The 24,590-nt window shown below is 35.0% G+C and overlaps 1 protein-coding gene across 2 annotated transcripts; it reads left to right on the top strand.

Moving 5' to 3' along the window:
* The first annotated feature begins 138 nt into the window (after positions 1 to 138).
* Positions 139 to 23,743, top strand: DEPDC1 (DEP domain containing 1). 2 transcript variants are annotated; one of them, XM_050804572.1, is made up of 12 exons: positions 139 to 278; positions 2,956 to 3,221; positions 7,991 to 8,147; positions 8,564 to 8,682; positions 9,099 to 9,229; positions 10,620 to 10,667; positions 13,522 to 13,662; positions 14,716 to 15,567; positions 16,001 to 16,173; positions 18,572 to 18,748; positions 19,912 to 20,097; positions 20,816 to 23,743. In XM_050804572.1, the coding sequence occupies exons 1-12, from the start codon at positions 231 to 233 to the stop codon at positions 20,954 to 20,956; spliced, it is 2,439 nt and encodes an 812-aa protein (XP_050660529.1). In that variant the 5' UTR covers positions 139 to 230; the 3' UTR covers positions 20,957 to 23,743. The 2 variants fall into 2 exon arrangements, with proteins under 2 accessions (XP_050660529.1, XP_050660540.1); XM_050804583.1 differs by lacking the exon at positions 14,716 to 15,567.
* The last annotated feature ends 847 nt before the right edge of the window (positions 23,744 to 24,590 follow it).

The raw sequence follows: 24,590 nt of genomic DNA, 5'->3' as shown, positions 1-24,590 counted from the left end.
CCAGCTACCGGAGCTCCGGAATGCTGCCGAGCCTCCTCCGCCCCAGCCGACTCAGTCCCAAGCCTGGCTGCGGCATCACGTGACCCGCGGCGCGGCCAATCCGCGCAGCCCTCTATGCTATTCAAATCGGCGGCGGGGCCAACGGTTGTGCCGAGACTCGCCACTACCCGGGCCGCTGGGCCTGAGTGTCGCCTTCGCCGCCATGGACGCCACCAGGCGCTGACAGACCTATGGAGAGTCGGGGTGTGCCTCCCGGGCCTTATCGGGCCACCAAGCTGGTAAGACAGCTCGGATAGACGGGACCGGTCAGCGAGCTGACGGCGGTCACCACTGTCCGCAGTTTCACCTGGACCGTTCGCAGTTTTACCTCGGTTGGAGGGATGAGTCCCAGGAGCCCTAGGTTCAGTGAAAACGCTGGCGAGGAGACGTAACGGGTATGCGACCTTTGCCAGACTCACCGCTCCCTCTGTTTTGAGGATCTGGGTCTCAGGTCCGAAAGGAAGCACCGCGCGTAGACCGCACCAGACTCGCTTTGAGGAGCAAGTCCTGTGCCCTGGGGGCGTCTTAGAATATTCCGATTTCGCCGCTCACCCCGTCTGATTTTCTGCCCGCCTCACAATTAGGGAGCAATTGGGAATGAGCGCCAAAGCTTTGTAGGGTTAGGTTGTGGGCAAGCCCGAATGTGACAATTTTGTTTATTGAACCCATAGAATTTAAAGCAGGATGTACCGGCCGAATAGCACTAGGAGAACAGCTGCCTGTTTCAAAACGGTATTTCTGAGTACCCGTCAGTAACCACTGCTGGCGGCTCCTGAATTTGCATGTATAGCACTCCCAACGCGTTTCGTGCCGTTGGGTCTTCGGTTCTATGGGATACTGTGGTACTGGTTATGTGACGTTAGGGGAGTCCCCTACCTTCTGCGAGCCTGTTTCCACACTGGTAAAGGTTACTAATACATGCTCGCCTTAAGGGGTTTCCCAGGAGGATGCTGTTTTTGAAAGTGTGTTGTGATCTGCAGAATAACAAGCATTTTCCTCTTAGGAATGCCCTTCAGGCGAGCATGTATTATTAGCCCTACTTTACCAGTGTGCACACTGAGGCTCACAGACGTTACATGCCTTCTAAAGTCACATCAACAGAAAATGGCAGAGGTAGAATTCAGATCTTCCTGGTATGGCAATCTCACATGGATTCTGCTACTTAGGAAGTTATTGGCCATATTTACCAATATGAAGGGTGGAATTTAGGACAGGAAGGAACCTCAATCAGGTAGTCCTGCCACGTAATTTAAAACCCATTAGATGAAAGTAGTATAAACCCGCTGAAAAAGAAAACATGCACTGAATGCTTACTAGTACTTCACATATATTACATCATGTTATCATTCCAATAAGCCCATTCGTTAGGTCCTTTTGTCCCTGTTTCGTGGTTAAGGAGATTGAGGCATAGAGATTGAAGATAGGCCCAAAATGTCATAAACAGTAGTGGCAGAGCTAGAACTGGGAAACTAACCCTAGTAGTCTTAACTCCAGAGCCTGTTCTTAAAACCACTACCCTGTACTACATCTCAGGAAAGCCATTCTGTAATCTCCCTTAGTACAGAGACCCTTTCTGTCATTTTTATTACTGTATCCTCAGGCCAGTACAGAGTGAGCAGCTCAATATCAGTTTCTTGGATAAATATATAAAGTGGGAAAGTGTGGAAAGAAAACAATATAATCATCAAGTTTTCAGCCCTTAAATTCTGTCTTGTGGTATGGGGGCCACATAGGTTAGAAAAGCAGTAACATAGCTAATAGTGGCATAATGGGTTGCAAATTAGATTTGACCGCTAACGTAGGATTTTTCTATTAAAAAGTGATGTGTTTATTCTATACCAACATCACCTCCATGCTCCACCGTTAGAGTGGTCATAAATGTAGAGGTCTGGCTGATTTGAGGACAGTTTAAAAAATATCATATCTTTGCAAAATGTACATGTCACAGGGTCATTAAATATGCAATGGACTTTCATCTTACTTAATGTATCCCATCTGTTCTATGTTCATTACAGGAATCTTCACAAAAGAGATGCTATAGTAAATACATAAGCCATTTTTCATGTTAAAGATACTTCACCAGTAAAACTATTGCCTGCCATAAGTTTTGTTTGGCCAGCACAGTAGTTGAGAGTACAGGTTCTAGAGTCAGTCACACCTGGATTTGAATGCCTACGTTCATCACCTAGCTGTGTGACCTTGGTCATTTTATTAATCTCTCTGCTTTATTTTCCTTATGTGAAAAATGAGAAATTAATAGTACCTTTTCATAGAATTGTGATAATTAAAGTGAAATAATGAATGTGAAGCACAGTGCTACCAACATTAATATTAATTGAGGTAAAAAACAAGGATGAATGTTTTCTATATTGATTGTAGTTCTTCCTTATTTCTAGGTTTCTTAAACAAGCTGATAAGCCAATGAAGTGCTTCTAATAAAAAAACTATTACATAAAAATATTACTACAGCACTAGAATTAATAAAAAGAAAGCAGTGTAAGATGTACTTTCTTTTTTTTTTTTTTTGCTCTTGTTGCCTAGGCTGGAGTGGAATGATGCGATCTCAGCTCACTGCAACCTCCACCTCCCAGGTTCAAGCAATTCTCCTGCCTCAGCCTCCCGAGTAGCTGGAACTTTAGGCATGCGCCACCATTCCCGGCTAATTTTGTATTTTTAGTAGAGATGGGTTTTTACCATGTTGGTCAGGCTGGTCTCGAACTCCCAACTTCTGGTGAGCCACCACGCCCAGCCAGATATAAAATTTTATGTGGCACAAATAAGATGAATGATTCTTCAAGAATTTTTATGATGTAATCAGATGTGAATTAAAGAATTATCTTTACCTAATGTACTTCAAATCAATATGAGATTTAATTTTTCTTCAAATTTTTAAAAATATTTTCCTTCTTTTTACAGTGGAATGAAGTTACCACATCTTTTCGAGCAGGAATGCCTCTAAGAAAACACAGACAGCACTTTAAAAAATATGGTAATTGTTTCACAGCAGGAGAAGCAGTGGATTGGCTTTATGATCTATTAAGAAATAATAGCAATTTTGGTCCTGAAGTTACAAGGCAACAGACTATCCAACTGTTGAGGAAATTTCTTAAGAATCATGTAATTGAAGATATCAAAGGGAGGTGGGGATCAGAAAATGTTGATGATAACAACCAGCTCTTCAGGTAATGAACAGATATGTAACTGTAAAACTGAATTACTGTAGTTTTATCTCTACTTATATTTTTACTATAACAGCAGCTTCTTCAAAGAAGTAATATTTCTTTGGAAAACTATTAATGCTCTCAGTTCAATTAAAATCATTTAGAAAAATTGTAATGTGAAAGTTAATTGCTACAAAATTTAAAGTTTTTAAGTGTTAGCATATATAATAAAGTAGGGAATTGGAAGGGAAATAGTGAGATATTATCACTTCTGCATATTCTGAACACTTTATAACGTTTTAAGGACATATTACTGACCTTAGTTGCATAGTTTCTAGATTTATAAGTTCACAGATCCTTCCCTTCGAACATTTAATTTAAGACTACATGTAATATAGTAATAGCAAATCTTACATAACAAATAGCAGGGCCAGGTGAGGTGGCTTATGCCTGTAATCCCAGCACTTTGGGAGGCTGAGGTGTGGGGATCAACTTGAGGCTAGGAGTTGAGACCAGCCTGGCTAACATGGTGAAACCCTGTCTCTACTAAAAATACAAAAAATGAGTTGGGTGTGGTTGTGCACACCTGCGACTGAGGCACGAGAAGTGCTTGAGCCTGGGAGGTAAGAGGTTGCAGTGAGTTGAGATTGCACCACTGCACTGCAGCTTGGGCAACAGAGCAAGACTCTCAAAAAATAACAATGATAACAGAAGAAGTATACCACAGGTTAAAGAGAATATTTATTAAGCAGTTAAGATATAACAGAAACTCCATTTGATGATTTACATATGTGTTCCTACTTAATTGCTGTAGTAGCCAAGCAGGGTAGATATTAACCCCTTTTAACAGATGGGGAAACTGAGACCATGCTTCAACAAATCTTGTTCTGTCTGCCTGAAATGTTTTTCCACTGTACACATTTGTCAGGCTAGTAAACTTATACATTTATTTTAATCTCAGCTCTTTCATAACCTCTTCTGTGGAGATTTTCTGACTCCCACAGGTCAGCATAATTGCTTTTTCTCTTATGACTTACGGTTCTTTGTTATATAGCCATTAAAGTAGGCCTGTGGAATCTAATGTCCATGCTTTTTTTTTTTCTACAACATTAGGTACTTTTCAAATGAAATGTCTAAGAATTTATTGTTTCCTATGTACTAAAAATGGTTTATGTCGTACAAGTAAACTACAATAACAATCATGAGTAATCCATTTTGTATAGCACTCTACAAATCTTTCCTGTCTTAACTACTGCTCAGTTATCTTTGTGGGCTCCTTTACTGCTGCTCATCCTTTAACTCGCCCATCTTCAAGTTCCTGCCCTTGTCTTTACTTCATCTTCTCCCTAGGCAATCTCATGCCATGTCTTCACCTACTTTTCTTAAGACTTTCAGGCCTCTCCTGAAATATCTCTCCTGAGCCTTCGGCCCATTTTTTTCAACTGCCTCCTGGAAAGGCACTTCAAATATACCATATAGAAAAATGACTATCACCCCCTAACCTAAATTTTGTCTTCTTAGGTTTCCTATCTGAATAAATGGCATTGCCTTCCCTCTGGTTGCCTTGATTCTTTCCCTTTCTTCTCCTTTAAATATGATTTAGTCTATTGTGCTGCCTAAGTAGTTCTCTGATCTTTGCACATCTCTCTCCAAGATGAATCTTCTTTTTGTTAGGCTATAATTCTTACCTGGATTTCTCTTTATTTGTTTTGTTTTTGTTTTACTTGGATTTCTGCATAAATCCTCAACTAGTCTCTCTGCCCCTAGTCTTTTCTGCCTCCCGGGCTCAAACGATCCTCCCACTTCAGCCTTCCAAGTAGCGGGGACTACAGGCGCACACCACCATGCCCAGCTAAGTTTTGCATTTTTTGTGAACATGGGGTTTCACTGTGTTTCCCAGACTGGTCTCAAACTCCTGACCTCAAGCAATCCACCCACCTTGGCCTTCCAAAGTGCTGGGATTACAGGCATGAGCCACCACGCCTGGCCTCTCCTAGTCTTTTATGATGGTAACAAAACTATAAAGTATGTAAAAATAAAGTTTACCAAAAATGTGTAAGACCTTATTGGAGAAAAGTATTAAATTGTATTAAATAGAATAAATGGAGAAAGATACCCTGTTCATGAATGAAAATACTTAGTATCATGTATATACAAGTCAATTCCTCCCAAAATGAAATAGAAATTCAGTGCATTTTCATTCAAAACTTCAATATAGTTTCTTTGTGGAACTTAATAAGCAGATTCTAAAAGTCATTTGGTAAAAGTCTAAGAGAATTTTGAAGACCAAGGTCATACTTCTGAGGTCTTCAAACTTTTGAGATCACTACAAACTTTTTGAATAAATTTGATGTATGAGGCCAGGCAGGGTGGCTCACACCTGTAATCCCAGCACTTTTGGAGGCCGAGGCAGGAGTGTCACTTGAATCCAGGGATTAGAGACCAGTCTGGACAACATAGGGAGACCCTGTCTCTACAAAAAAAAAAAAAATTAGGCATGGTGGCACGTGCCTGGTGCCTGTTGACTCATCTGCTTGGGAGGCTGAGCCTAGGAGATTGAGACTGTAGTCAGCCGTGATCATACTACTGCACTCCAACCTGGGTGACAGAGAAGAAAAAAAAAAAGATGTAAAAGATACAATAAAGTGAAAAAACACCAAATCACATATTGTTTATTTACATTTATTAAAAATATAAAAGCATGGAAAAGAAATACAACTATAGGCTTATTTTATGAAACTATAAGTTTATATTTTACTCTCAGGAAGAGGGGGATATGAGTGAGCAAAGAATTTCAGTTTTTTAGAAAAAGGAGTTATTTACACTCCCACCAACAGTGTATAAACATTCCATTTTGTCTGCAACCTTGCCTGCACCTGTTATTTTTTTATTTTTTAATAGTAACCATTCTGACTGGTGTGAGATGGTATCTCATTATGGTTTTGATTTGCATTTCTCCAATAATCAGTAATATTGAACATTTTTCATATGCTTGTTGGCCACATATATGTCTTCTTTTGAAAAGTGTCAGTTCTTGTCCTTTGCCCCCTTTTCAATGAAGTTGTTTGTAAATTTTTTTAAGTTCCTTGTAAATGCTGGATACTAGAGCTTTGTCAGATTCATAGTTTGCAAAAATTTTCTCCCATTCCATAGGTTGTTTGTTGACTCCATTGATAGTTTCTTTTTCTGTGTAGCTCTTTCATTTAATTACATCCCATCTGTCAGTTTTTGCTTTTGTTGCAGTTGCTTTCGGCATCTTCATCATGAAATCTTTGCCCATTCCAGTGTCTAGAATGAGATTGCCTAGGTTTTCTTCCAGGTTTTTTATAGTTTTGGGTTTTACACTTAAGTCTTTAATCCACCTTGAGTTAATTTTTGTATGTGGTGTAATGAAGGGGTCCCATTTCAATCTTCTGCATGTGACTAACCTGTTATCCCAGCACCATTTGTTAAATAGGAAATTGTTTCCCCCATTGCTTGTTTTTGTCAGCTTTGCTGAAGATCGGATGGTTGTAGGTGCATGGTCTTATTTCCGGGCTCTCTATTGTGTTTCATTAGTCTATGTGTTGGTTTTTATACCAGTACTATTTTGTTTTGCTTACTGCAGCCCTATAGTATGGTTTGAAGTCTGGGAGCATGATGCTTCCAGCTTTGCTCTTTTTCCTTAGGATAGCCTTGGCTATTTGGGCTCTTTTTTTGGTTCCATATGAATTGTGGACAACAGTATAGTGATTCATTAAAATCCTAAAACCAGAACTACCATTTAACCTAGCAATCCCATTACTAGGTATATACCCAAAGGAATATAAATCATTCTGTCATGAAGACACATGTACACGTATGTTCAGTGCAGAACTATTCACAATAGCAAAGACAAAGAGTCAACCTGAATGTCCATCAGTTGTATACTGGATAAAGAAAATGTGTACATATACACCATGGAATACTATGCAGCCATAGAAAAGAATGAGATAATGTACTTTGCAGGAACATAGATGGAGGTGGAGGCAAACTAACTAAGGAACAGAAAACTAAATACCACATGCTCTCACTTACAAGTGGGAGCTAACTGATGAGAACACATGGACACATAGAGGAGAACAATAGACACTGGGGCCTATTGGACGATGGAAGGTATGAGGAGGGATAGGATCAGGAAAAATGACTAATGGGTACTCGACTTAATACTTGGGTGATGAAATAATCTGTATAACAAACCTCCACAACACAAGTTTACCTATGTAAGAAACCTGCACATGTACCCCTGAACTTAAAATAAAAGTTAAAAAAAATAATAAAGGAGAAGTCGCAAAATGTCAACAATTACATTGGTTGCCAGTTACATACATGGGTATTGTTTTATTATATCTTTGAAATATTTTATATTAAAATAAAAGGAGGCCAAAATATTACAATCAAAAGAAGCAACAGAAACTAAGTTCCACAATGTAGGACAAGCACAAACAAAAGGGGGAATATACAAACTGGATAACTCATCAAAGAAATTTAGAAAATGTAGCACTCTAGAGCCATTTTTTGTGTAAGCAATACCCCTCTACCAGAATTGACCCTAGTAATAACCCTGAATTATCCAGAAATAAAGTTAAAATATGCACAATATACTAAAGAAAGAAGAAACCTATTTTTAATGGGAAAATTTATTTGTCTAGAATCTTTATTACTTGGTAGTATTAATAAATCAGGCTCTTTATGTGAATTTTGAAATAAATAGACTCTAAAAGTTTGTTTCTAATCTCACCTTATTTAATTGCTTATTATTTTTAAACCAGATTTCCTGCAACTTCGCCACTTAAAACTCCACCACGAAGGCATCCAGAGTTGCAAAGAAACAACATAGAGAACTTTTCCAAAGATAAAGATAGTATTTTTAAATTACGAAACTTATCTCGTAGAACTCCTAAAAAGCATGGATTACATTTATCTCAGGTAACACATCCTTTTACTAATTACTAGTTTAAATATGATTATGGTATACTCAATAATAGAATCATTAAAAGTAAATGATTCTTTAATATTTAAATCCAGAACTGAAACCTCCTAACCTACATTACGTTCTGAAAATGTATGTATAAAATTGTTTGTGACCCATAGAAAGAATAACAAAAATGGTAGTGAGACATAATTGAAAACAATAGTTATATAATTTAAGTGTGTTTTGGTTTAAATTGATTTGAGGGTGCTAGGGACAACTGCAAAATTAAAAACCCCATTACCGTGTTACATTATTTCTTTGGGAGACACTTTATAGCTCCACAATGGACTGATAGTAATAGAATTATTGTTGCTTTCAGTATTTAAAAATTTGAGCATACCAGATTAAACCAAAATAATCCTTTTTTCAGGAAAAGGCCGAGAAAATAAAGCATAAAATAATCAATGAAGATCAAGAAAATGCAGCTGATAATAGAGAACTAAGCCAGGAAGATGTTGAAGAAGTTTGGAAATGTGTTATTCTGATCTAGTAAGATAAAATTAAGCTTTAATGAAGTTCCTGAAGTGTTCTGATTATTATTTTGACATTTACATCAAAATATGCAAATGAATCAGAACAGATTAATTATCAAAGGTTAGAACGCAACCTGTATATGTGTTTTTAAATAAATACTCTTGTTATAGCTTAATAGAGTAGAAATTGAATGCTTTGGTATGATTCACCTTTTCTTTGAATCAACATTGTGGCCATAGTTTGGGATATATATTGTAATCCTTTTAAGATTACTGAGATAAATACATTTGAAAGGGGATACTAAATATAAGTCTTTAGAAGTTAAGAAAAATAAAATATTCTGATGGCTTTGTTTACTAGTCATATTCATTCATATGTATAATCTATCCTATTTACAAAGACAAAAAGTTAATATTCTTTCTTCTATTTAGCCTGCAAACCATTTTAGGTGTGCCATCCCTAGAAGAAGTCATAAATCCAAAACAAGTAATTCCCCAATATATAATGTACAACATGGCTAATACAAGTAAACATGGAGTAGTTACACTACAAAACAAATCAGGTTGGTATTAATAAAATAATTAGAACTTTTAAAAACTTGCCAACAAGGTTGCAAGTAGTGTAAAGAGAGACCCAAATGTTGAAAGTAGAATACTTTCATGGAGCATCAGAGGGGCTATCATAAGTGCTTTAGTAATAACAGTGGAGTAATTTATAAGTGAGTATTATTCATGCTATTATAAGAAATATTTTATCTGCTAAGATAGATTTATGCATGGTATTAAAAAAATGACAAAGTTAAACATCCAAAAGGTATACAAGTATAAGAAAAGTTTTGATTAAGCACATTTTTGTTGAGGGCTTCCAACATGTCAGACATTGTGCTAAAGTTTAATGATAGGATAGAAATGGTCCATACGCTCATGAGGCTTACATGAGTAGTTATGTACAAATTAACAGGAGTCAAACATATATACAAAACTGTAATAACACAACAAAATAAGCTCAGACTTTAAAGATGAGGATTCTAGGATTCCTAAAGATGAGGCTTTTTTGTTTTATATATTTATATAGTTGATTGATTTCAGATTTAGATACAAAAATCAGGGAAATAATTCAAGCTAGATAGATGTATTAGAAAACTTAGATTATGAGAAAGGTATCAATAAATCTCAAAATTGTAGCTAATGTTTTTGTGCTAAGTTTCTGGCTGTGGAATTAACTGACATATATTACTTTGATTTTCTTTTTATGGGCAAGAACTTTGAGTTTTTAATTGTAGGAGCAAAAGGTAAATGTTAAAACTGATGAGTTTGCTATGTGGCTTATGCATGTGGCTGTAGACCAGTCCCTTCTTCCATTATCTAAAATAACATGGTTAACAGTATATGCCCTCATTTAAGATTTCTATTCTTTGTAACCCTGTGTAAAAAAAGTGCTAGATTTCTATGGAACATATTTTATTCAGTAGCACTTGAAAGATTTTAAGCAAGCTTCACTATTAAAGGAGCATAATAACGACATACAGTTCATTTCAATCATAGGTCTCACCCAAATCATTAATATTCAAATAGCATAGCAATAGGCAGAATAGAAACAAGGATGAAGCAAAGGTAGTGATAGTAGATAAAAATGAATGTGGAATTTATATCTAAACACTCCCTCAAAATAATTAATCCTCAATTTGGCAGTATTTAATTGTTATATGTAATATGGATCAAACTCAGAATCTCTATAATTTTTTCAGACTTTTTCTATTTTAAAATATTGACTCGATCCTGTGTCTTATTAAACATATAATACTTTTTAATCCTGGTAATACACACATATACAAATGTAACATGTATGTGTATGTGTATAGATACATTTAATTGCACATAAGCGTGATATTTTGAAATATACTGTCATAAAAATTGTATGGTTTACTTAGTAATATTTTTCTTTTTGTGTAGATGACCTCCCTCACTGGGTATTATCTGCCATGAAGTGCCTAGCAAATTGTAAGTTAAATGTGTGTGTGTGTGTGTGTGTGTGTGTGTGTGTGTGTGTGTGTTTTTTATATTGATAGTATTTAACAAGAACCAAGGAAATTTTTAAAATAATTTATTAAAGTCCTGATAAAATTAAAGTATATCATTTATCTTGATATATAAATCAAAGTCTAATGGAATTTATTACATTATGGAGCCCTTAACTTTTTCTGTTTAGAAAGAAGGTGATTTTTTAATTCAAGCATATTATTTATGGTTTAGTTCACATAAATTATAAAGTCATAGCCTAGAGGATCTCAAAGGATTTTTTAAGTGAAATCCACACTAATCGCATGAATAAGGCACAGAGTTCAAATGGCTTGAACTCCATGGGATTTCTATAGTGTAGAAGCATAGAATACTAGATATATTAATGTGACTTTATGTTATGAAAAAAAAGGTTATCTGTTATTCTATTAGTTTGTTCTCGTGCTACTATAAAGAAATGCTTGAGACAGGGTAATTTATAAAGAATAGAGGTTTAATTGGCTCATGGTTCCACAGGCTTTATAGGAAATATGGCTGAGGAGGCCTTAGGAAACTTACAACTTACAGTCATGGCAGAAGGCGGAGGAGAAGCAGGCACGTCTTACATGGCTGGAACAGGAGGAAGGTTGTGTGCGGAGGTGGTACACACTTTTAAGCAACCAGATCTTGTGATAACTCACTCAGTATCACAAGAACAGCACCAAAGGGGAAATATACCCCCATGATTCAATCACCTCCCACCAGGCCCCACCTGCAATACTGGGGATTACCAATTTGGCATAAGATTTGGGTGAGGACAGATCCAAACCTTATCAGTCACTAATCCAGAAATTTTTTTAGCATTTAATTGATCGAGCTTTTTCATCATGATCAGTGATAATTGATTTTTGTAACATAAAACCCTAGTATGAGTACAAAATCCTAATTTTTTCAAAGTTAATTTTTTAAATGTACAAAGGTATAAGCTAAATCATCAAAAGCTAAATTATGTTTTAGTTACAAATATAATTTTCTAGTTCATATAAAATTAGCGTTTTCTAAAATGCTAATAGGGATTTATTAATGTTGAGGGTAACTTTATATTCCTTTGTTGTCCACTGGCTGTCAATATGATAAAATGACATTGAATAAATAGCAATAAAGTAAATACATTTACAGAAACATTTTATTTGTCAAATTAAGATAAAAATCTTTATTATGAACTTAAGACTTGAATTTGTCTTTCTACTTTCCAAGTATAGTTAAGTATTCTTCTCTTTCATTCCTTTGCTCACGGTTAGGAATTCAGATAGGCATACTGACAGGGATTTCTCTGACATCTGGTCTTTAGGGAGCCTGTCTTCCTTCTCTTTCCAGTCTATGTAATACCTAAATGATACCAATTATATAACTTACTGGATTCCAAATTAGCAACAATGTATTTAGCCAGAGGCACAGTTAAGACTTAACTTTACTTGTTATTGGATCCCCTAGAGTAATTCTGTGAGATGTAAGAATTAGTAATCAGTATACCATCCCAATTTTTCCAACAGAGAAAACCAAAGCTTAGAGTATCTTCTTTTAGTGCAAAGGAGCTACAGCTCAAACCTAGATTCTCTATAAATTCTATATTTTTAATATTTTAATTCCTGTAAACATGTATTTTCTTAGAGAACTTTCTAATGATTATCAAATCTTTTATTCCACATACTATTTCTTATGTCCTTAAAAAAATATCTATTTTGCTCTATTGTTAAGATTGGGAATTGTTTTCTTTAATTCTTTTTAGTGTGTTCTCACATTTGTATGTCCATACAAAAGTTTGGAAACAGGGAAGTAAGAAATAGTATTTGGACTTGGGAAGAGAAACATTTTAACTTGAAAGATAGTATAATGGCTCTAAAACCTGGATGCACACCACAGTCACTAAAGAGACTCTCCAGAGATTCTGAAGTGGTTGATTTAGTAGGTCAGGAATCTTTTAAAAAAAAAAAAAAAAAATGCCCCCAGAAGATTATTATAGTGAAGGTTCTCAGGTTAGTGTTTGGAAACCACTCAGTTAGTGAACTAGAAGCGAACATTTCTAGGTCAGTAAATTTCTGGCCCCACCTTCATGGATTCTGGTCTCCATAGAGGAGTTTGTATTTTTAATAGGTACATTGGATGATTCTGTGATATAATCCATGAACCACACTTTAAGTGTTGTTGGAGCTAAAAGTCCTGGTCCTTGCTCTTATTTTACACTGCTCTAACTTCTAATTCAAACTTTGCTACCAAAGTCTTTTTCATCTTGGGCAAGGTACTCTTAGCCTCAGTTTTCTTATCTATAAAATGAGATCAGATCTTATTTTTGAGGAAAAAACAAATGAGTAAGTATGATTATTTCAATAGTTGTGTAAAGCTTAAGAAACAACAATGTAAAGATATTATTTAAATTCATTAAGGCTATGTTTCATGTCAGACAAAATGTATTCATGAAAATGTAAATTTACACAAAGACAATTTGAAGGAATTATTTGTATTATCCAAATATTCTTTCCTTTACAAAATGAATTACAGTAAAATCTTAGTAAACTAAGCTTCCCTAATGCTTTTAAAATGATATTAAAATTTTACTTTTTGTATGATTTTTCAGGTATACAAATGTTAAAATAAAACAAAATACTAGCAATTGACTGCTTCTAGTGGAAAGATAATGAGGAAGAATGAGATATGCCCTTTAAATTTTTGAACGGTGGCAGAATTTGTTGTTAAACATAACTCCTTCATGAAACACAGATTTTATACTTTTTGTATTTAAAAATTGTATTTAAATTAAAATATACTTTACCTTTTTCTTTTGCCTTCTACTTCTTAGGGCCAAGAAGCAATGATATGAATAATCCAACTTATGTTGGATTTGAACGAGATGTATTCAGAACAATCGCAGATTATTTTCTAGATCTCCCTGAACCTCTACTTACTTTTGAATATTACGAGTTATTTGTGAACATTTTGGGTATGTATGGATTTTACTGATTTTAGTTCATTTTGTTAAAGTTTTCACATTTCTTATAATTTAGAAGATCTAAAACCATAGGTAAATATGAAGGTGGCAGCCTACAAATTATTTTAAAATTCAGTGAAATAAGGTCCCCAGGTTACTCATACTTCCACCCAGCCAACTACCAATTCGGGACTTCCCTCAACCCCCTACCAGATTCAATAATTCACTATAATGATTCACAGAACTCAGAAAAGCACTTTATCTATAACTGTTAGTTTATTATAAAAGCTAGATCTCAAGAATAGCCAAATGGAAGAGTTACACAGGACAAGGTATGAGGGTAGGGGTGGCACAGAGTTTCTCTACCCTTTCTAGTCATGTCGTGATCCCAGCACATCCATGTGTTTGACCAAGCTAGAAACTCCCTCAGCCTGCATATTTTAGAGTTTTAATTGAAGTTTAATTACCAAGGCATGACTGACCAAATCGTTGGTCACTTTTGTCAATTGAACTCAATCTCTAGCCCATTTCTCCTCCCACAAGGTTGTAGTTGGTGATGAAAATTCCAACCATGGCCAGCCCTCAGTTACCTTAGCATGAACTCATATATGCTGAAATAGGCTTGTTATGAATAACCAAAGACCTTTATCATTCAGGAAATTCCAAGGATTTTAGGAGCTCCATACCAGGTACTAAGGACAAAGATCAAATATATGTATTTTATAACACCACAATTGTCTTATATTTATGAGGTTTCTAGTACTTGCAGACTGAGAACAGATATTTTTAAACGTATTCTGGCTCAATCCATTTAATTAGGCTCTTGAAATAATTTTTTAAAGTTATATTACAAGTGGGAAAACCACTCATCTGTCTTGCACGTTTGTAACCGAATGTTGCATGTGTCCTATTTAAGTGGCTTCTGAATTAAGCAACTCCTATGTATACTATACTAACAACATACACTGTAGTAATGCTTTATTTTTTAACTTTACTATTGTTTTTGTTTTATTTTTGTCCACTGTCATACAGTTGCATCTTAATTTTTGTTTCATTTCCTGGTAGTTGTTTGTGGCTACGTCACAGTTTCAGATAGATCCAGTGGGATTCATAAAATCCAAGATGATCTACAGTCTTCAAAATTCCTTCACTTAAACAATTTGAATTCCTTCAAATCAACTGAGTGCCTTCTTCTCAGTCTGCTTCATAGAGAAAAAAACAAAGAAGAATCAGATTCTACTGAGAGACTACAGATAAGCAATCCAGGATTTCAAGAAAGATGTGCTAAGAAAACGCAGCTAGTTAATTTAAGAAACAGAAGAGTGAGTGCTAATGACATAATGGGAGGAAGTTGTCATAATTTAATAGGGTTAAGCAGTATGCATGATCTAGCCTCTAACAACAAACCAAGGTGCTGTTCTTTGGAAGGAATTGTAGATGTGTCAGGGAATTCAAGTAAAGAGGCATCCAGTGTCTTTCATCAATCTTTTCCGAACATAGAAGGACAAAATAATAAACTGTTTTTAGAGTCTAAGCCTAAACAGGAATTCCTGTTGAATCTTCATTCAGAGGAAAATACTCAAAAGCCATTCAGTGCTGGTTTTAAGAGAACCTCTACTTTGACTGTTCAAGACCAAGAGGAGTTGTGTAATGGGAAATGCAAGTCAAAAGAGCTTTGTAGGTCTCAGAGTTTGCTTTTAAGAAGTAGTACAAGAAGGAATAGTTATATCAATACACCAGTGGCTGAAATTATCATGAAACCAAATGTTGGACAAGGCAGCACAAGTGTGCAAACAGCTATGGAAGGTGAACTTGGAGAGTCTAGTGCCACAATCAATAAAAGACTCTGCAAAAGTACAATAGAACTTTCAGAAAATTCTTTACTTCCAGCTTCTTCTATGTTGACTGGCACACAAAGTAAGGCTGTTGCTCTCAATGCATGCAATATTAACTTTTAGTGTTTACTAACTCTGTGTTTTGCTTACCTGGCTTTTATTCCTTGAAGTTGCTTAATTTTTTTTCCTCCAAGAGGAATTATTATAAAAGACTTTTGTCTATGATGTAACCAAGATTTATTCTATTTACCTAAAGCACTTATTTTCTTGTTTGCAATTTCATTTATTCTGAGTCACTTTATTTGTAATAAGTGAAGAATTTTTATACTTAGAAATAAGTTGTAAAGAAAATGAGAATCTTACCATGCTTTAGAGGAATGTAATTTCTAGAAATAGTTAAAAGAAATGAAATACTAAGATATTATTTTACCTTCTTTCTATAGGTGTATATACTGGTAGTATGAAAGCAACTAGTGTCATTGATGATTTTTGGGGGGGGTATTTTTGTATTCTAGGTTTGCTGCAACCTCATTTAGAGAGGGTTGCCATCGATGCTCTACAGTTATGTTGTTTGTTACTTCCCCCACCAAATCGTAGAAAGCTGCAACTTTTAATGCGTATGATTTCCCGAATGAGTCAAAATGTTGATATGCCCAAACTTCATGATGCAATGGGTACAAGATCACTGGTAAGTTGATTTCTTACAGAAAGAATAAATCTGATTCATAAACCAAAATAAGAAGACCAAACTATGTAAAAGTACTACTCAAATGATGTCTTAGTCTTAAAGTGCTAGATTCTTAGGTTGGAAAGGCTCTTTACCCTTTCCTAACAGCAGAATTTTAGTGTATTAATCTTTTGTACACACTCATTATACTTTCACATGCTGGTGTTAATCTTGACTGAGGACTTTGCCTGCTCATTCATCCTGAATCACTTCATAGTGATTGACCAGTCAGAACATGTTATGTTGCCTTGTGCCAGTTTTGTTTGGTGGATAAGGAAGAGGAAATGTAGGTACTGTTGAAAGCTTAAGGAGACTGTAACTGTGGAAGTAGAGAACTAATGAACTTAATACAGTAAGTCAGTGTTTCAAAGAATATAGTGATAGGAAAGTAGGTCATTGTGGACAAGAAGTTGGGAAGCACTATTGCCAAACAGCCTTAGGCTCCTTGTGAGAATGAGGACAAGGGCATTCATATGTCCTTGACATATGAATTGATAATTGATTGGAAATGAACTCTTGAAATAGTATCTTTAGCCGGGCGCGGTGGCTCAAGCCTGTAATCCCAGCACTTTGGGAGGCCGAGACGGGCGGATCACGAGGTCAGGAGATCGAGACCATCCTGGCTAACACGGTGAAACCCCGTCTCTACTAAAAAATACAAAAAACTAGCCGGGCGCGGTGGCGGGCGCCTGTAGTCCCAACTACTCGGGAGGCTGAGGCAGGAGAATGGCGTGAACCCGGGAGGCGGAGCTTGCAGTGAGCTGAGATCCGGCCATGGCACTCCAGCCTGGGGGGCAGAGCGAGACTCCGTCTCAAAACAAACAAAAAAAAAAGAAATAGTATCTTTAATCTCTCTCTCTCTTTTTTTTTAAGTCACCACTTCCTCAAAATGCAACTTCAATTGACAAGAGGCTTTTATAGCAAGGAATCTAGAGTTATGCTTTCTTCTACTTGTTATTAAAGATAGTTCTTTAACAATGACAGTCCTAATATAAAGAAGAGGAATTATTCTTGAGAAATTATAGCACTATTAAAAAGCATAGAAAGTTTATAGAGGAAGACGTTTTCAGAGACATGACTGGGAAGGTGATAATTTTGGTTTTGCACTTTTAGGATTTGAAGTCATAGGAACTCTAAGTGAAATTTATCCAGCAGAATGTTGGAATTATGAGCCAGGTGAAGAGAGATCAGGGGAGAAGGCAAATTGTTTTGGTCTTTTACATAGGGATAGTACTTGAAGCTATGAGAGTAGATGATCTCTACAAGGCTGAGAATGTGGAGAAAGAGCAAAAGGCTGAGGTCTAAGCCATGGAAGGAGACAGGAAACCCTGACTGATGTGTAGGAATAAAACTGAAAATCTATCAATTCTGTAAATATGCTAATCCTCTACTATGTATGAAATATTTAAAACAGAATTCTGATTTCTAAGTATTTTAGAATGAGGTGTGTGTGTGTGTTACAGTTAGAGGGTTGCATAGATATAAGTGAGAGTAATGAGAGTAATAAGTGATAGTAATTAATTTTATCCCAGGATTTGAAGATCCCATAAGATGGAATTGAAAAATGTGTGTTTTAAATTGCTGTCTAAAGACTGACAGAATAAGCATTTTTAAAAACTATTTTCCAGCATTTCAAAAGCTAAGTGGCATCAACTTTGCAACCACTTATGAATATAAGTGTTCTATATGTTATACATTCTCCTGTTTTGTGTTTTTTTGTGGGGTTCATTTAATGTAATTAGTTATTGTTCTCTGACCATCTTTAAGCTTAAGCAACATATATATGTGGTATTAATAGAACCTATGGTGTTTACTGATAAAATTGTGACAAAATTGTAGAAAAACCAAAGCCTTTATAATTCTTGGGAATTACATTAAGGATATACTTTTTTTTTTTTTTTTTTTTTCTGGTTACACAGGATCATGCTCTGTTACCCAGGCTGGAGTATAGTGCTGTGATCACAGCTCACTGCAGCCTGGAATTCCTGGGCTCAAGAAACAGGCACGTACCATCATGCCTGGCTAGTTTTTTATTTCTTTGTAGATACAGGGTTTCACTATGTTGCCTAGGCTGGCTTCGAACTCCTTATCTAAAGTGAGCCTCTCACTTCAGCCTCCCAAAGTGCTTAGATTACAGGTATGAGCCACCATGCTCAGCCATGGAAAAACTTTAAAAAGGATTTAAGTATAATCAAATTCTTACATTTCTAACTGTATAAATCATTGTCCTCATTTTTAAACTGAGGGCTGCTTATCACTTTATCCCAATACTTCACATAATGCTACCTGGAAATTACTGATATTCTAGTTTGTATGCAACCTTAGCTTTTTAAATTCACATCTTTTAATATTTTTCTAGATGATACATACCTTTTCTCGATGTGTGTTATGCTGTGCTGAAGAAGTGGATCTTGATGAGCTTCTTGCTGGAAGATTAGTTTCTTTCTTAATGGATCATCATCAGGAAATTCTTCAAGTACCCTCTTACTTACAGACTGCAGTGGAAAAACATCTTGACTACTTAAAAAAGGGACATGTAAGTATTGTGAGTCTTAAAATTCTCTGCAGTAGTCAGTTGCAAGTGGCAAACTCATCTCACAGTAGCTTAATCAAAAAGGGAGACTTTTTCAGCTCCCGTAAACAACCTCTAAAAGTCAGGAATGTAGACAGAATCTGGGACTCAAATAGCTGTATGACTCTTTCCATCCCTCCATCTCTTATTTCTGTGTTGATCCTGTGTTTGACAGTGGCTCCTTCACATGATGAGGAATGTGGCTAGTTGAAGTTCATGAGTTAGAGCCTTACATTTGCAGTTCGAAGGAAAAAGAGTCATTCCTCCATCTCCAATTTTAAAAGCTCTGAATATAAACTCTTAGCCTAGTTGAGGTTAAATATGCATCGTTTAGGTAAGAGTGAGTAGGATGGAGATAGGGCCTTACTCTGATTGGTTCTACACAGATTAAAGGAGAATTTATTATTCACAAAAGGTGAAGGTAGAGGGGTTAAAATGGAAAGGAATTATTAAGAGAAGGAAAGAAGGAATACTGAGCAGCCAAAATAACAGACATCTACTGTATTGTCTTTGGCTGCCCAATACATGTTTATGTTTTTCCCATACATACCATTCTAATATTGCCCTGGCTTATAATTATAACTATCTCCTAGAATTTCTTTCTCTTATCAGAAGATGTTAGAAGCTCTGCCTATGTCCCTAGGCCTCAAAACAAAAATACATGAAAACTAAAAATATTTCAGTAAATATGCTGATCATCTACTATCTGCACTGTCGGAACATTAAAGTCTTAAGATGAATTAGAATAATACTTAGATTGTTATTTTATAGTTAAAAGAATAAAATCCATAGTTAATGGTAATAATTATAACACCTGTCTTTATTTAATGCTTATAATGTGCTGAGCCCTTTATATACATTTTCTTATGTAATTTCCATTTTAATGATGAAAAAACAGACCAAGAAAAGTTAAATACATTGTTGAATGCTACAGACGAAGTAGATTATGGAGCTGGGTTTAGAACCTACTGACTTACACACCTCTACTGCATAATACATAGTTTTTTTAATGTGCTGAATGTTTGATTGGTGGTAACTTAATAGGTGCTAGATCCCGTCAAAAGAATACTTTATCATATAAGAACATGACCAGAATTAACAGAGTTATATCATTTTGTTCACTACAGATTGAAAATCCTGGAGATGGACTATTTGCTCCTTTGCCAACTTACTCATACTGTAAGCAGATTAGTGCTCAGGAGTTTGATGAGCAAAAAGTTTCTACCTCTCAAGCTGCAATTGCAGAACTTTTAGAAAATATTATTAAAAACAGGAGTTTACCTCTAAAAGAGAAAAGGAAAAAACTAAAACAGGTAAGAGAATGAGCAAGTTCTCAATTATGTAAATATTTTCTAATCTGCTATTCCTGGTTGTTAATAACATTTAGAATCTACTTTCTTATTTTAATATTTTAGATTTTAAGTTTGAGGTATATGGACTATATATTATGATGTATTGTATATGTGCATTAACCTAAAACATGTGAGTACCTACCTGATTTTGCTCTTTATCCTGAATTTTGAAATAATACTAACAATAATAATATATACTCTCCTTTTCCACTAGTATTTTGTATAATTATAGCTTGGATTAGCCTGGGAAAACAATTATAAGGTATGGATAGGTATCTTTGAGTGACTTACCACTATGTTTTAGAATTTTTAGCTCTGAAAGCCCAGTAGCCACATGATTTTGGCACGTCCAATTCTAAGTCTGAGACACTCAAAGAAGTATGAATACTAGATGCCTATGCCCTTCATAGGTTTTACCAGTGGGAAAGAAGATCTGGAATTTAGGGGGATAGTTAACATCAGAAGAGAAAGAATCCTATAATGTTAATGTTAATGAGATCTAAGAGATCTTATAGTATTCACATGAGAAGAGAGAGGGAAAGGCAAGGATAAAATGAAAGGATACTAATCTCTATAATACTTCTTTGAGAAAGACACTGAATTCTTATAAAATGTTGAGCACTGCTTCAGCTGGGGAAATAATGTTAAATACCTTCTAATTTCTCACCTCATCTTTAAGTTTCAGAAGGAATATCCCTTGATATATCAGAAAAGATTTCCAACCACGGAGAGTGAAGCAGCACTTTTTGGTGACAAACCTACAATCAAGCAACCAATGCTGATTTTAAGAAAACCAAAGTTCCGTAGTCTAAGATACTAACTGAATTCAAAATTATGTAATACTTGTGGAACTTTGATAAATGAAGCCATATCTGAGAATGTAGCTACTCAAAAGGAAGTCTGTCATTAATAAGGTATTTCTAAATAAACACATTATGTAAGGAAGTGCCAAAATAGTTGTTTATCAATGTGAGACTCCTAGTAAACTAACTAGATCTCAATTGAGAGCACATAGCAATAGGTGATACCAAATACTTTTTGTTTTTAACACAGCTATCCAATAAGGCTATCATGATGTGTGCTAAAATTTTATTTACTTGAATTTTGAAAACTAAGCTGTGTTAGGGATTAAACTATAATTCTGTTTTTAAAAGAAAATTTATCTGCATGCGTGCAAGTTCTGAAATATTAGCTAATGAATTAGTTGTTTGGGGTTACTTCTTTGTTTCTAAGTATAAGAATGTGAAGAATATTTGAAAACTCAATGAAATAATTCTCAGCTGCCAAATGTTGCACTCTCTTATATATTCTTTTTCTACTTTTGATCTATTTATATATATGTATGTGTTTTTATAATATGTGTATATTTTATCAGATTTGACTTTGCCTTAAATATTATCCCCAACTGCTTCAGTCATTCATTTGTTCAATATATATATATTTTGAATTCTCATTTTCGTAATCTGTTAGAAGATGGGGATATAAAAGTTGTATAAGGCAATCATATATTCATTCAAAAGATATTTATTTAGCAACTGCTATGTGCCTTTCATTGTTCCAGATATGCAGAGACAATGATAAATAAAACATATAATCTCTTCCATAAGGTATTTATTTTTTAATCATGAGAGATACACCTATCAGATGCTTAAAATAACAACACTACCCACTGAAATCAGGGTGTATAGAATCATTCAGCTAAAGACTGACTTCTATGATGATGGAACAGGTCTTTAAGCTAGTGGTTTTCAAACTGGTACAGCACATTAGACTCACCTGAGGAGTTTTAAAACAGTCTATATGCCCAGGGCCTAACTTATACTAATTAAATCTGAATTTTGGGGATGTTGTATAGGGATTAGTATTTTTTTTAATCTAGGTGATTCCAATATTCAGCCAACTGTGAGAATCAATGGCCTAAATGCTTTTCATAAACATTTTTATAAGGGTCAAGATAATGGCACATTGATTTTTTTTTTTCATTGGAAGAAAATGCCTACCAAGTATAAATGACTCTCATCTTAAAACAAGATTATTCAGGTTTCTGCTGATTGACTTGGTACAAAAAAGCAAGTTACCTTCTATTTTTTACTCTAAGATTGTTTCATATGTATTCCTTAAGTGTAAAGAAATATATCATGCCTGGGTTGTAATGAAATCTTAATGTTTAATGACTATTCTTATTTCTCAATGTAAATTCATACTATTTCTCTATAAAACGATAGTGTTCATTTAACATTACTGATTTTTATTAAAAACCTGGACAGAAAATTATAAATTATAAGTATGACTTTATCCTGGCTATAAAATTATTGGACCAAATTGAATTCTTCCTAAGGCATTTGTATACTAAAACTTTTATTGTTTACAGATATGTAAAATGTGGATTATGTTGCAAATTGAGATTAAAATTATTTGGGGTTTTGTAACAATATAATTTTGCTTTTGTATTATTAACAAATATATAAATCATAAAGGCAGGAAACTTCCATTTGCATTAATGTGCATGCAATAGAGATTACAAAATACATGGTACAATGCTTTAATAACATCAACTCTGCCAGTCAGGTTTGAATCCTACTGTGCTATTAACTAGCTGGTAAACTCAGACAAGTTATTTAACTTATCTAAGCCCCAGTTTTGTTATCTATAAAATGAAGATTATAATAGTACCTCTCTTTAGGATTGTGAGGATTAAGTAGGATAATGCATATAAAGTGTTAGCACAGTGTCTCGCATGGAATAAGCACTCTATAAATATTAGCTTTTACTAGAATCGCCTAGGATTATAGCACTAGAAGAGATCTTAGCAAAAATATGGTCCTTTCTGTTGCTTTGGACAGACATGAACCAAAACAAAATTATGAACAATTGATGAGTCTTAGTTAATAAGTTAATAACTATCTTTTCATTATGAGACAAAGTTTCTGAGTATGCCTACTCGTTGAAATTTTTTAATCTAGTCGAGAGGGAAAATTTGATGAGGAAGGAAGGAATGGATATCTTCAGAAGAGCTTCGCCTAAGCTGGAGCATGGATAGATTCCATTCTAACAGAAAGATCTTTAAGTTCAAATATAGATGAGTTGACTGGTAGATTTGGTGGTAGTGGCTTTCTCAGGATATAAGAATCAAAATCAACTGCTACAAGTAAAGAGGGGATGGGGAAGGTGTTGCACATTTAAAGAGAGAAAGTGTGAAGTCTAATTGTGGGAATGCACAGGTTTCACCAGATCAAATGATGTCTGGTTATTCTGTAAATTATAGTTCTTATCCCAGAAATTACTGCCTCTACCATCCATAATATCTTCTAATTGGTATCATATAATGACCCACTCTTCTCACATTATCCAAACAGTTATGTGGCATTTAGTAATGGAATGTACATGGAATTTCCCACTGACTTATCTTTCTGTCCTTGGGAAACTTAAACTCTGAATCTTCTCATCTATAAAATGTGAATTAAAGTATCTACCTAACTGAGTTGTGATTGTAGCGAAAGAAAGGCAATATATTTAAATCTTGAATTTAGCAAGCCCATGCTCAATTTTTATATCCTTTCCTCTTGCTTTGTATTGACTTTAAGATCTCTACTGATTAAAAATTTTTATATCCTTTCCTCTTGCTTTGTATTGACTTTAAGATCTCTACTGATTAAAACTCTTTTGCTATCAAGTTTCTTTTCTTATATTTCACAATATATTTTCTACCCTATCAGGGGTAATATTTTTTACCTCGTTTTTAGTGAAATTAAAAATGGTTATGGAATTTTATATCCTGGTAATCTGTACCACCAAGAGATATACCACCCTTTTATTTTGAAAGTGGAGAGAGAGAGAAAATGTGTGTGTGTGCATGCGTGTGTGTGTGTGTGTGGTGTTATTGTTGAAGTATTTCTGGGAAAGAAATGAAGGATAGCTAGTTTTAATATTAAATTGAAAGAAAAATCGTTTCACCAAAATAAATTTAACAGTTCTAAATACAGTAAGTACAGCAACTCAGACTTACGTATTTACTCCGAATTAAGTTTTATAAAGGATTTTTTTGTTTTCTCAGAACTGGGAGAAATATATATGTTAGTTGTTTTTATGTCTTCTGAAAACCTCTCAGAATGTGTACTGAGGAAACAATTTATAAGACAAGTGAAAGTATTGTTGACTTTTGCTCATTATAAAAACTCACAATTTTTCTATCAAAGCCTAGCTTCATGTATATTAGTGGACTTCCAAATTGTCCTTTCTACCATAAGCAACTAGGAAATGAGATAAAATATATGAAACAACGCTTTTCAAACATTGGACTACAGGTGATGCAGGGCTATGATCCCCAAGAGAGGGAAAACAGGTGATGAGCTTTGTGATTTCCCCAAATTATTGCCTGAAGGCAGTTGCCAGCAGAGGAACCAAACTAAAGCCCAGTGGTCTCACTGCAATTGAGAAACCAAAGATGACTGAGT

This window comes from Macaca thibetana, chromosome 1, assembly GCF_024542745.1.
Source record: "Macaca thibetana thibetana isolate TM-01 chromosome 1, ASM2454274v1, whole genome shotgun sequence".
Classification (NCBI taxonomy): Eukaryota; Metazoa; Chordata; class Mammalia; order Primates; family Cercopithecidae; genus Macaca; species Macaca thibetana.
Note: the sequence above shows the minus strand (reverse complement) of the source record. Positions and strands in the feature narration are given on the sequence as shown.

Bases quoted from the DNA above. Each gene is read 5' to 3' on its own strand.
- DEPDC1 (XM_050804572.1), top strand. From the start codon at position 231: ATGGAGAGTCGGGGTGTGCCTCCCGGGCCTTATCGGGCCACCAAGCTG. The intron at 8,148-8,563 runs GTAACACATCCT...TCCTTTTTTCAG, and splicing joins ATGGATTACATTTATCTCAG to GAAAAGGCCGAGAAAATAAA. The intron at 16,174-18,571 runs GTAAGTTGATTT...ATATTTTTCTAG, and splicing joins CAATGGGTACAAGATCACTG to ATGATACATACCTTTTCTCG.